Raw genomic sequence first — 13,220 nt, forward strand, 5'->3', positions numbered from 1 at the left:
GAAACCAACAGGATCCTGGGCTGCATCCAAAGGAGCGTGGCCAGCAGGTCAAAGGTGATTCCTCCCCTCTGCCATGTACAGTTCTGGTGTCTCCAACATAAGAACAATATGGAGCTGCTGGAGCAAGTCCAGGGGAAGCCACAAAGTTGGTAAGAGGAGCGGAGGATCTTCCATATGAAGACAGTCTGAGAGAGCTGGGGCTGCTCTGGTGGAGAAGGAAAGGTTGAGTAGAGAACTCATTGCAACTTTCCAGTGTCTGAAGGGGCCTCCAAGGAAGCCAGAGAGGGACTCCTCACCAGGAACTGTAGTGACAGGACAAGGAGTAATAGGTGCAAATTGAAACAAAGGATTTTAGGTTAGATATACGGAAGAAATTCTTTATTGTGAGGGTGGTGAGAGATGGAGACAGGTTGCCCAGAGAAGCTGTGGTTATTCCATCCCTTGGACTGTCCAAGGCAGGGTTGGATAGCGCTTGGAGCAACCTGGGATAGTGGAAGGTGCTCCTGCCCGGGGTAGGGGGAATTTGGGATGAGATGATCTTAAAGGTCCCTTCCAGCTCCTTAGGCAGGGATGGTTCTCCCCCTCCGGCTGCTCCGGGCCTTCTCCAGCCCCGCGCGGTGCTCTCAGCCCGGGCCGGGCCGGGCACACCCAGGCGGGGCCGGCCCCACGAGCTGGCCTTGGGCCCACAGCCCCACCGGGGCAGCCGGCGCCGGAGGGCACCGCAGGGTGGAGCGAGGAGCCCTCACGGGAGCCCCCAGCCCGGCTGGTGCCGGTGGCGGTCCCACAGCAGCCCCCAGCCCGCTCGTTGCCGGGGCCGGTGGCGATGCCGGTCCCACAACAACCCCCAGCCCGCCCGGTGCCGGGGCCGGTCCCACAGCAGCCCCCGGCCCGCTCGGTGGCGGTCCCACAGCAGCCCACAGCCCGCTCGTTGCCGGGGCCGGTGCCGGTCCCACAGCAGCCCCCAACCCGCCCGGTGCCGGTGTCACAGCGCGTGACAGGCACAGCGCGTCCCGCCCGCGGGTGGAGCCCTGAGTGCCCCCGCCCCTCCGCGCATGCGCCGTGCGCGGACAAGATGGCGGCGCCCGTGGATCTGGAGCTGAAGAAGGTACGAGACCCCCGCCCGTGTGTTTCTCTTTCATGTGCGCTCCCTCTTTGTGTCCCACCCTTCCACCGTGTGTCCTGCCCACTGTGTGTCCTCCTGCGTGCCCCCCTCCCTGTCCCGGTGCCGCCGGCCGGTTCCCGAGCCCGGGGCCGGTTGGGTCCCCGCCGCTCCTCACCCCGGCGCTCTCCCCTGGCCAGGCCTTCACGGAGCTGCAGGCCAAGGTGATGGACACGCAGCAGAAGGTGAAACTGGCCGACCTGCAGATCGAGCAGCTCACCAAGACCAAGAAGCACGCGCACCTCACCGACACGGAGGTGATGATGCTGGTGGACGAGACCCGCATGTACGAGGGCGTGGGGCGGATGTGAGTATCGGCCGGGGCGGGGGACACCCCGGCTCTGGGCGCCGGGAGAGGGGCCCTGGATTCAGGAAGGACAGCGAGAGTCTGCAGTATGTCCGGGGAAGGATAACGCAGCTAGGGAAGGGTTTGGAGCACAAGGACTGTCTGAAGAAGCTGTGGCAGCTCAGCCTGGAGAAAAAGAGACTCGAGGGGAACCTTCTTGCTTTCTTCAACTTCCTGCCTGGAGAGTGGAGCGTAGTGGTGGTCAGCTCTTCTCCCAGACAGCAACTGATGAGAGGACATAGGCTTAAACTGCACCAGGGGAGGTTTAGGTAGGTCATTAGGAAGAATTTTTTCACAGAAAGGGTGATTAAATATTGGAAGGGGCTGCCCAGGGAGGTGGTGAAGTCACCATCCCTGGAGGTGTTTAAGGAAAGACTGGACATGGCACTTAATTCCATGATCTAGTTGACAAGGTGGTGTTGGGTCATAGGTTGCACTCAGTGACCTCAGAGGTGTTTTACCTCTGATTGATTCTGTGATTCTGAGATCCCTCTATGAAGCCTCCAGCCAGCTGCCCTGGGCAGGAGGCTCTCCCCTTCACAAAGGGCATGTTAGCTTTCTGTCAGCACATTCACTTGTTTCCTTTTTCTCATTATCTTCCATTTTTAACTTCAGCAATCTGCCTGCAAATGCAGCAAGGCTTATTCCTTTACCTCTTGGGGTTAGGTACTGGCTGCCTTGTTGAAGGGCTGTTACAAATGATATTGCCTTTGTGTGGTTTTGCTTGCTGGCTCAGCTCCTGGCCTCGATGCTGTCCTCTGGCACCTCTGGGGAGTTTGTAATTTCGACTAGCAGAGCAGTACTGTAATGCCAAATGGCATTTGTGGGAAGGCCCTCACAGATCTGCCCAGCATCAGTCATTTCCAGTGTAGTTTATGTCAAACTCCTTGCAAACCCCCTGTGCATAGCTCCTGTGCTCAGGGCTTTGCTGGCACAGATGTTTTACAGAAATGTCCTTTGCAGTGTCATGCCAGGGAATGGATCTAATGTCATTGTTTGGGTTTTTTACAAACCCTTGAAAGTGAACATAAAGCTTGTATGGGTAGTCCCAGTGCATTCTTAAAGATGTGCTTCTGTGTATTGGATGACTGTTAAAAGAAACACCTGAAGTGTTCTGATTAATTTCTGCAATGCTCTTTGCTGGGATTTCAGCAGCCTCTGATAGAAGACCCTATAAAGTGGTCTTTATACAGAGAGGTTTCACCATATAAAGTGGTTTCAAATCTGAAACACATGCTTGCTTGACAAATATCACATTAGATTTCTGCATTTCTGATTTGAGAAATAGGATTTTGTCTCATGTGAGTTGGGTAACAGTGATGACTGCCCAACTCGGGATGTGGTTTGTGAAATACTGTATCTGCTCGGACTGCTGCCAACAGGGGAGATTGTATCAACCTCTTCCCTGCCCTGTTTACCCCACCTTCTTCATGTCAAAGTGGCTGATCACAGGACCAAGCAGTGAGCCAGGTCAGCCTTCAAGTGCCCTCATCCCTCAGCCCACACAATCTCCAGACCAAGCTGTAGGGAGGTGGCAGGACTGGGAAGCCAGGAATGGTGTGTGCTTTGCATTTTGCAGAGAATTTCAGGGGAGTTGTACCCAGGCTAATGGAGCTGTTCAGAGTGGCAGGGTTCCCACTAAATAAACTTTTCCAAGTAGGTTAAATGTTTATGTTGGGTTTGGTGGGGATGCTGAGGACATTAAAAAGAGACAGAGTCTGGTCTCTTGCAAGAGGTGACTGATTGACCAGGGCAGGCTGTAGATGTAGCAAACACTTGTGTTTGAAGTAGTCATGAGATGTCTCAAAAGGCTTTTTTTTTTTTGTTTGGATTCTTCACAGAGCAGACAGATGAAGAGTAAAAGATAATTCTGGAGTCAACATGTTTCTCTAAAGCTTTTTCAGAATTTGAAAGTCTAGACTGCCTTTGGATGGGAGAAGTCCCTCAAGGTACTTCAGGAATGTGAGAGTCTTGGTCTTTATCATTAAATGATCCTGCCTCTGAATCGGGTGTGGGGAGCAGATGTTATTTCATCATGGTCTGAAGTGCATTTTCCTGCTTTCTGCTTCTGCCTCCTCCTTGGGAGTAAGGCACCTTCTTGATGTGCTAAAGCACTTACCCTTGCTGTGTGCAGGAGCCCCAGTCCTGTGGGGAGTCCTCTCTTCCTTCCCTTTCCATGAGCAGACAGGTGTGAGGCAGGACTGGCAGCTCCAGCTCCTCAGGGATGGCAGAGGCGCCAGCGGGAAAATATTTACATTGTGATATTGTTTAAAAACTGAACTCTTCATGGCCTTTGTTGTATTAGTGGCTATGCAAATACAGATTAAGGGAGTGCTCTTCTTCTGAATGCTACCCATTCATTCATTCTTTTTTTTTCCTTTTTTTTTTCCCTGCCTAAGCTTGACAGGGTGTTCCCGTGGGCTCTACCTGTCCGGGCTGTGGGGCTGAAGCTGCCCTGCCAATTGGCAGTGATGCACTGGTGTGATTTGTGTCACTTCCTAGTGCAGAGAGCTTGAACCAAGTACAAGAGGAACTTCTTGAAGCCCACTCCAGCCCTAGCAGAGAATTTATTGCTGGAATTTGGCCTTTTGGCAAAACAGGCTAAAGCAACTCTTGAGCAGGAGTTTAAATACAAGGGCAGTCTGGCATCTTGTGTTGCACTGGAGACCAAAGGAGGTGGTCACTGTGGTTCTTCTGGACATAGAAGCCATGTTCTGTGAAGTGGACTAGCAGATGTCCTGCGTGGACATGAGTTTGGCCACCAAAGGCGTATTTGTTCTGTCTTAATTTCATTTATGTAGTCCAGCATGGAAATACTGGAGCTCTAAAAGGTTTCAGTTACCCAGGAAGAGTGGAGGTTTGAGTCACTGTTAACTCTGATTATCAGGGTTCTTCTGCTTGAATAACTAAATTCTTGAAGTAAGCTTTGTGCTTCTATTCCTGTGCTTAACTTTTTTTCATTTAAAGTTCCTTTTTTTTTTCCTCAGACCTATCTAAGCTGCTACTTAGAATCTGGCCTCTGACGGGGTTTCTGTGTTTTTCCTTCAGCTTGGGTGGATGGGCTGTATGCAAAGGGCCAGCACATACCCTTCTGTAGGACAAGATACTCCAGGTCTTCGTGGAATTTGAAGGCTTGAGAAACTGTGGTGACGTGCTGCATCCTGGGCGGAAGCCTGCCTGCTTTGGTACTTCCTTCTGCATTACTTGGAAAGCAGTTGTGTGGTTTTTATTTTCTGAACCCCTATCCTGAGTCTCCTTCCTTCCCAGAAAGCTTTTCCTTCACTGCTGATGAATGTGAAAGTTTCATTTGTTGTTCCTCAACTTGAGTTTGATTTGGTTTTTTTTTTGGGAGTATTGCAGTTTGTGTAACATGCCGAGGCCTTACCGGGCTCCACACGTGGGGCTCAATTTACTTTTGCTAAAGCTATTTTTGCTTTGACAGAAGAAATGTCAGTGCCACATAGTATGAGCTGATGAATTGCTGTGTACTGTACATATCTGTGAGGCTGGGATCTCATCTGGGTGGTGGCATCTTGCCAAATACATTTCAGTTCTGTTACTTCATACTCTTTTGAAGGGCCCGTTACGTAGCCTGAGACAGCTACCACTGTGCTGGACTTCTGCTCAAGCTATTTGTGAACTGATATCATCGTGTTGCTTTGAGAACTATGTTGAAAGTTTAAGCTTCAGAATTCTGTCTGAATATTTCAGACCTTTCCCTTTACATTCTTGTAGCCCATAACCTGGACAAGGTCCTTATTTACAGGAGAAAAATGTCTGGCACTTGGTGTGGGGCACAGTGAGGAGAGTGCTGCAGATTTTCATGCCGTGCCAAAATAGACAGTCAGTTTTGGTTTGATATTGCTTTATCATCAGTTTACTTGTACAGCTAATGGGAGAACACTTAAAAGAGAAAATATAAGTGAAAATCAAGCAAATACTGTAGCACAACTTTTGGCTCAAGATTTTCTGCAAGCATAATGTATTATCACAGCTGTCCCTATAAAATGACTTTGTACCATTACAGTATTTTATGGGACAGCTGTAATAACATGATTTTGAATTTTTAATTTTTTTTAAAAGAGTGGTTCAGATTTTTGGTGGCTGAACCATATGCATACGAAACCTGAGAGAGAATTAAGTGTTGTTGATGATTCCTTGGATTTAAATGCATTCTTGTTTTTACTATGATTCATGGTTTTGTTTGAAAATGAGACAGGATCATCAGTCTCTGTAAGCTCTTTCCTGAACCCTCAAAAGCAGCAGTCCCTGCTGCACGTCACTGGGTGAAGCTGCAGGAGCTGCATTTTCACTGTTTGTGTGTGTGTGAGCTGTTCGATTCTGCCAGCACTGAACACTGCAGCTGCCCTGTGCTTCCTGCTCACATGTCAAAAATCTCACAAAGAGCTGAAGGACACCCAAGGCTTAACCTTGATGGTTCAGCTACTAACTATAGGCTGGTGTGTGAAATCTGAGTGGCTTCTCCATGGGCTGGCTCTGTGGGGCAGGCTCGGTGCGGGCTGGGCGCTGGAGCCCGGCTGCCGAGGGGCTGACAGGTGCTGACACCAGTCCCAGGCAGCAGCTCTGGGTGTTGCTTTCTGGCCAGTTTGTGGTTTATAAACCTAAAGTTCCCCCATGTAGCCATTGGAAAAGGGAGGATTTATTTTCCACAGTAAGTCTGGTGTGTGGAGAAGTTCAATCAGGCACTGAGCTGTGAAGAAAACAAAATTTGTGTCCAGCTGCTTGACCACTGCTGCTGCACATTGAACGAGGTGTTGGGAGCTGGTACCTGAGGAATCAAAGGCTATATGGGCATAAGCCAAAAGGTTTTCCATCCTACAGTTGGTTTTTATTTCAGGTTTTTCCTGATTTTGAACTACTCACTTTTGTTGCAGCCTGAACAATGATCTTCACTGTGTTGTTAGGTGTGAGTGGGCCTAAAAGTTTGCAAGCTCTTTTTAGAGAAAGCAGAAATGTCATGGAAAGCAGAAATGAGAATGATGCATTCAGGGGTGATGCTGTAGTTTTGTAGTTTTCTGTGCTGCTGCCTGTGACTTGGTCTGTGAAGTAAGGGGCAGGAGCTTGTCATCCCCTTCCTGGTTAATTGGGAGGGTGAGAGGAGCAGAGCTGGTCCATGGACTGTGGTTACTGCTGACAGTAGTGAGATACTGGGAATCTGGACTCCTGGATTTGCTTCCAGCTCAGAAAGGGAGCTTGTTCTCTTGGGCACCGGCTCCTTTTCCAACTGACATCTCATTTCCAAACACATTCCTTCCTCACTGCCCTGCCCCCGCTTTGTTCTTGATCTTATTCCTGCTGCCCAGGGCTGCTCATTTGTAATCTCCTGGATATCTTGGTCCAGTTATAGCTCTTCTGCCCTGCTGCTCTACATAATTTCTCCATGCAAGACTGAAACGTCAGAGAAGAAAAGATTTCCATGGCTTGTGTGCAAGATGTCTATCTGCCCCATTCTAGGAAACAGCTGCACTTCTTTAAAGAATCAGCTTTAGGCAGAGAACTTGGACACGTCTGATAAGTCAGTGTTTGTGAAGTACATAAGGAGTAGAAACAAGGGTCTTAAAATAAAAATAATGGCTAATTTAAAATACAAATAAGTCTTTTACTTATCCCTGCTGGAAATAAATCTGTTGGTTATAGTCCCCCACCTACTGCGTGGGTGTTCTGATAGGAGATTAGCAATACAGCTTTTCCTCTTGCATGTCTCCCTTGCCTGGTGACATTTAACTCTTTAGGAACATTTTTCTGTTGGGACTAGGACTATGACATTCGCACAAGTCTGTTCCATTCTTTTCTTTGTCCCTAACTTTTTCTCCACCTGTTACCTAGACAACACAGAGGAAGGAGCTACCTGAGTAAACTTGAGGTGAAATCTAAACTGAGAAGAATAAGAGTCAGAAGGGAGGCTGAGTGCTCCTGCAGGCTGCCCTTGTTGCTAGAAGAGGGAGTTTGATGTGCTGTGAGCCAGAGGCAATGTGCTGTCATGGAAATGCCAGAGCCTGCAGGAAGTTTGCTCTCTCAGGGCAGCATTTGCAGGTTGGGCTCCTGTGCATTGCCAGCTGTAGTAAGGAACCTTGACTTTGTCCCTGCCTCTACAGAGAGGGAAGCTGAGGTCTCTTGCAAATACAGCCCATCTCTTGCTTCAGTGGCTCAGAGTTCTGTTTGGATATAGGCTAGACAAGTATTGAATATTCTGAGGAACTTGCACTGCTCCTGCTTGTGACTTGCTGTGCCAAATGACTTTGCAAAACCATTATGGAACATGAGTGACTGATTTCTGAAGTTCTCCAAGCACTTAAAATGTCACTCTGGTGTTCTGAAACAGCAAGGAACTTCCATTTATTTTAATATTTAGTGGATTTAAAGTACTGTATTTTGCAACTGCTTCCCCATTTCCTGAAGAAAATGTTGGAATCAAGGGTGAGAGTCCCTGGAGAAATACTGAATTCTAGAGCACTTCTTTCAGAGCACAGGGCTGTTAGGACGTGGCTTTCCTGCAGCAGAGAAGAATGGCCAGATCAATGGCCCAAAAAAAAGGGTCCCTGCTGTATTTCTGTCTTTCTTGGATATGCCCTTCCAGGTGTGCAGTCAGTGGATAGTCAGCAGAACAGGCTGTGACAAGGTATTGAGGGCCCACAGCTCTCAGAGGGAGGTGCCCAGTCAGTCCCTGAGCTGGGATGTGAATGTCAGCATAAGATATAAGTTTTAGGTGGAACAGCCTTAAAACAAATGACAAATCTAAGTCTGAACATGCTGGCCTTGTCACCTGTTCAAAGCCTGAAAGAAGGGGAGGTTCATTCATGACCCCCTGAGAACTGAATTAAAACACTGAATTAAATATGAAGAAACCAATCCCATGGCATAAGAACTCCATTTTACACAAGTTTAATTCAGAGATACAAGAACCAAAGTGCTGCATCAAATCTTGAACCAAGTGCAAGACAATTTCTGTCTTGAATTCTTACTTTGTTTTCTTGAAAACTATTTGCTGAATTAACGGAATGTTTTGGCCAATTTAGCAAAATAAAAAAAAAAAAAAAAAGAAGTTTGTTCTTGCTGATTAGGACACAGCAGTGTGGTTGTTTTAGTCCTAGCTAATTTAACTCCAGAGTCCAGAAATATCTGTCTATTAGTGTTATGCTTGAATGCTTTTGGCTCAGTTATCTTTGTGTCCACTGCTGTGAAGTTTTCTGTAGTGCTTTGATGCTTTGTTGTAGCAGGATTTGGGATGTGCAGAAGCCAAGACTGTGCTATTTACCCACAAACTGGGGCTTCCTCCTCACTTTGCATTTCAAAGGTTTCCTCCCAGACAAGGCAGAAATATTTTTTCTCTTTTTTTTCTTTTCCCCTCTTGCAACTGGGGATGGATTTGCTTTTCAAAAAAGATGGATCCTGATTTTGCCAGTTTCCCTGTACAGGTTCTTAGGGAGGGTCTGCTGCTGAGAAGGGCGTAAGTTTGTTTGTCACAGTATAGCAGTATCTGCATGTCACTTCATTTGCTACTGCAAAGTTCACCTTTTTGATCACAGAATATTTATCAATAAGAAAAAAGTTAAAATAGAAATGTCTTTAGGATTATTTACCAGGGTGCTTACACCAGCGTTTGCTTGTTTATGTTTTCCTTGGTGCATATCCATGTGGTGTTGTAGTTTTTTGGTTTTTGGGTGTTTTTTTTTTGTTAAACATTCTTCCATAGGAATTTGTGGGGAATTCTTGAAAATAGAGCAGATTTTACAAATGGATCTTGACTTCCTATTATTGGAAACATTTTTCTGTTTTCTGCTTCCTTCTGCTTCTGGTACAACTCAGACTGCAAAAAATCTATTTGAGGTGTGTGTGTGGTTGGCATGTTGTAGTCATCTGAGTTCCCTTGGCTTAAATAAGGGCAGCTCATCAATGCTACATACTAACAAATTATATGAAAACAAAATTAGAAGACAAAACCACTAAATCAGGAATATAGTGAGGCAGAACCACTCGAGGGGATTTCAATTGCTTGAACTGCTGTTGTTCTTGCACTGTTTTCCCACATGGATTTAATCTCAAATGTTATGAATTCCTGTATGATAGAGAGGAGGCATTTGCTTGCTTTTTTTTTTTTAAATTCCATTTATGTCAATTGAGCCTTGAAAAAGAATTTATGATGTTCATTAAAAGCAGACCACAGTACTATTTTCTTTTTTTGGGTTGTGCTATATTTAATACACACTTAGAGGTATATTCCTGATGTCTTTTTTTAAAGAACCCAACGTGAACAATGGTATAAATCTACCATCTAGTTAAGTGTCTGGCAATGCAGAAACTGCTGTTTGCAAGCTGTGTTACTATCTTGGCTTGAGGTAATGTAATATGCTGGAGCTATTGAGAGATGCCCCCCAAAAAAGTGCAAGCTCAATGTAAACATGGCCTGAAGTGCAGCCCAAACCCCTCCGTGGGGCTGGGCGCGTCAGGCCAGCCCTGCTGAGCTTTGGGGAAGCCAACAGCGTGGAATTCTTTCTTCAAATCCTTTAGCTCCTTAGAGTAAATAGGTTTATGGCTTACAAACGTTCATCTGAGTAAAAGTTACCCTTGTTGGGACCTACATAAGATGAGGTTTGGCCGATATCCAGCGCCACTAATCCCGGGCTCTGCGTGCTGTGGTGTGTCAGGCTGGCTCTGCACAGGTTGTGCTGCCCACTGGGGATGTCTCCTGCCCAAACAGCTCCTGGTGCTCATCCACCTCTGTGAGGGCACCAGTAAAATGTCATGTGAGCTATAAACTGCTTCTCCTTGGAATGTATTCATGTATAATCCTCCCGACATAAGCTGCGGGATTTGTTTTGCTTTAAGGTATGCGGGGGGTATAGTTAGGGTCAGCTATATTGAGGTGACCCAGTGAGACAACTGACCACTAAAATAAATGCAAACATAGGAAAAGCTTCAACTCATCTGTTCAAACTCCATCTGTTCTGAACCAGCTCTAGTTAAGGCATATGATCTGTTGATGGGAAATTCAAAATCAGGCTGAAAAAATGTGAAACCCTTAGACATGAAGGGTGGCAGCGCAAGCTATAATTAGTGATGATTTTTCTTTTTTTTTTTTTAATATTGCTTCCTTGTCTTGTTTGGAACTGGGTAATTCATCTATGGTGACTAAAACTGGAATTTGGAGGGGTATAAACTGTGCCTGGTATGAACTGCATAGAGAATCATTTACCAAAGCACCAGCAAATCCTGGGAGAGTAGAAGAGGACTACTGTGTGCTGGCAGTTCTGCACAGCTGGTTTTGGTTCAATCAAGCTAGATTGCTTGGGATCAGCTCCTTGGAAGCCTTTCTTCCATTGGCTTTGAACAGTACTTAAAATGCAGTAATCCCCTGCTGAGTCTGCTCAAAGCTTGAGCAGCAGTGCAAGTTCAGAATTAAAAAGCATCTTTAAATAGATAAATGCATCACTGGGCTTAGCCAAACTTTTCTCACAGAGTGGTCTAATGCAAGCACTTGGTTTCAAGGGGCAGGACATTCCATGTAAACACTGCTGTGATATCCCACAACATGTTAGGTTGTTTAGAACTACAGTAAACATGTTAAAATAATGTTAGGGCTTTGCACAAAGTTGTTTGTTTTGTTTTCAGTTTTTGTAGAGAGTTTCCCAAGTGGAATGAGAACCATGTAGCTGAAGTTACAGTGGTTCTTTGTGTGAGCTGGGAGCCAGGTGAGTGGACTTACAGATGTGCCATTCATCATTATTCTGGCAAAATAACACTGGACATACGTACCTGTAAAATTGTCTCTGTCTGGAATTACGCAGAGAGCTGTGTACCCATCTTGGCAGAGGAAGAGCTGAGGCTTCCCCTGCTACCCTGATTCTTGCAGGGATCTACATGGAGCCAAGTGGGAAGAGCTTCTTTGCAGACTGTTTGTGTGGGGGTCCTGTGGCCTGTTGTGGGGCTCCTTCCCTCCTGGTTTGAATACTTGAACACAAACAGCCTCTTGCCCAGGCAAGGCAGGCAGGAGAAACACTGGGACCACATTTCGTGACTCCATGGGCAGAGGAGAGGCTGCTCATGCCCAGCTGCCTGCCACTGAAAGCTCCAGCTGTAAAGGCTGAAGTTTGTTGCAGTTGCAAGTAATTGAAAGTAGGGATTCTTCATGGAAAACCTGAACTATGAGCATCACTGTGACTCCACCTTTAATAACTTTAATGACTTGTATGTCATAATGAAGAGTGGCATGTGCTGAACAAACATCTCCATAACCTCATTCATTAAGAGGCAAATCTTTCAGAATCCAATATTATGTCTCAAAGTCAAGTAACCAGCACATTTTGGTGCAAACAGGCTGAGTTATGGAATTACTTACACTGGACCATCATCACTTTGTGGGTGTGTATGTGTGTCACAAAGGAGCAGACAGATGATGAAGTGGGCAGCACTGCTGACCTGACAAGAGGCTGAAGGCCTTTTGGGCCAGAGCATCAGGGAGTGCAATATAAACACTGATCAAATGAAAATTGTAATAGAAAATTAGAATTGTGAAGGGGTGAGAGATCCCTTCAGAAAGAAACTAGCAGTGAGCCTCAGAGAGTGTATATAAACCACTTTCTCTGCCTTAGGGAAACAAAATTCCTGGTGTGGAGCTAGCAAGGGGAGGAAAATAGAAACAAGTGGGAATATTTAGAGCGAGGTTTCTCTTTCAGTTCCCTTGTGCTCTATTTCTGTTCCCATATTGCATTTGAGAACCAGCAGTCACTGGGAAGCCAAGCCTGTAGGTGTAGTCCATTGGCATCCAATTGGCTCTGCTCCATGGAGCTGTTCTTGTTGGCAGCCCAGGTTTGGCTGAGCAGTGCTGTCCTCAGGGACCCCTCTCTGCAGCTTTCATTTCTAATTTTCATTGGTTTGAGTTTTTATCATAATCTATTGATACTGGAAAAAATATTAGCAAGTCCTGTTCTATTTTTACCAGCCATTCTCTTTGAAATGGGTGGCCAGGTGAGATGGGGTGAACTTGTCTATTCTGACCCAGATATTTTTTGTGTTAATTTAGCAACAGTGAAAAAGTTCCTGTGTGAAGAGGTGATTGTTACTAAGCTTTGTCACTGCCCCTGTGGTGCTGAATCACTGTTTCATGGTTGATAGTGTAGGTGTCGTGTTTGACAGGTCTGTGAGTGTGTGCTGTGACGCTTCACTGAGAGCAGGAGGATACAGACAAACTCTAGTATCTGGGGGAAGACTTGGTTTGCTGCCTGTCTTCCGAGGATTAGCAGTTCTTAAACTCCATCCCAGTCCAGCACACAAACTCTGGGAGCTTGGAGCCTCCCATGAACTCCAGCAGAGCTGTGAAAGCAGCTCTTGGGTCAGTATTAGCTGTGTCACCTGCTGGGCTCTGCACCACTGAGCAGAAAGGGGCTCCTCAGCTCGGTGACTCTCATATGGGGCCAGCTCTCAGCTGGTGGTGAACCTCCAGGCACAGAATTAACTTCATGTGTTTGAAAGGCTCGGTCATAAACTCACTCAGGGAAGAATTAAGTTGTCAGAATGTACTGTGCTTCTTTCATGAGCTTGGAAATCTGTACATAAAATAACTACATCTAACTGAAACCAGGCAGCAGAATGACACTGTCCTGTTTCTCCAGCTTGGTCCGGGAGAAACCTAAAAATCATCAAGTTGATGTATTACTTAGGGTAATTGGAAAAATGAAATTTAGATTAAATTTAAAT

General features: G+C 46.3%; 1 protein-coding gene across 1 annotated transcript in view; it reads left to right on the top strand.

The window, feature by feature from the left end:
• Positions 1–1,044: 1,044 nt before the first annotated feature.
• PFDN1 (prefoldin subunit 1) overlaps positions 1,045–13,220 on the top strand; it is a 31,268-nt gene continuing 19,092 nt past the window's right edge. Inside the window, exons 1-2 of the mRNA XM_030957322.1 lie at positions 1,045–1,105; positions 1,300–1,466. Coding sequence (XP_030813182.1) covers positions 1,073–1,105; positions 1,300–1,466 — 200 coding nt within the window. The 5' untranslated portion in view covers positions 1,045–1,072. The remainder of the gene's footprint in view (positions 1,106–1,299; positions 1,467–13,220) is intronic.

Source organism: Camarhynchus parvulus, chromosome 13, assembly GCF_901933205.1.
Source record: "Camarhynchus parvulus chromosome 13, STF_HiC, whole genome shotgun sequence".
Lineage (NCBI taxonomy): Eukaryota > Metazoa > Chordata > Aves > Passeriformes > Thraupidae > Camarhynchus > Camarhynchus parvulus.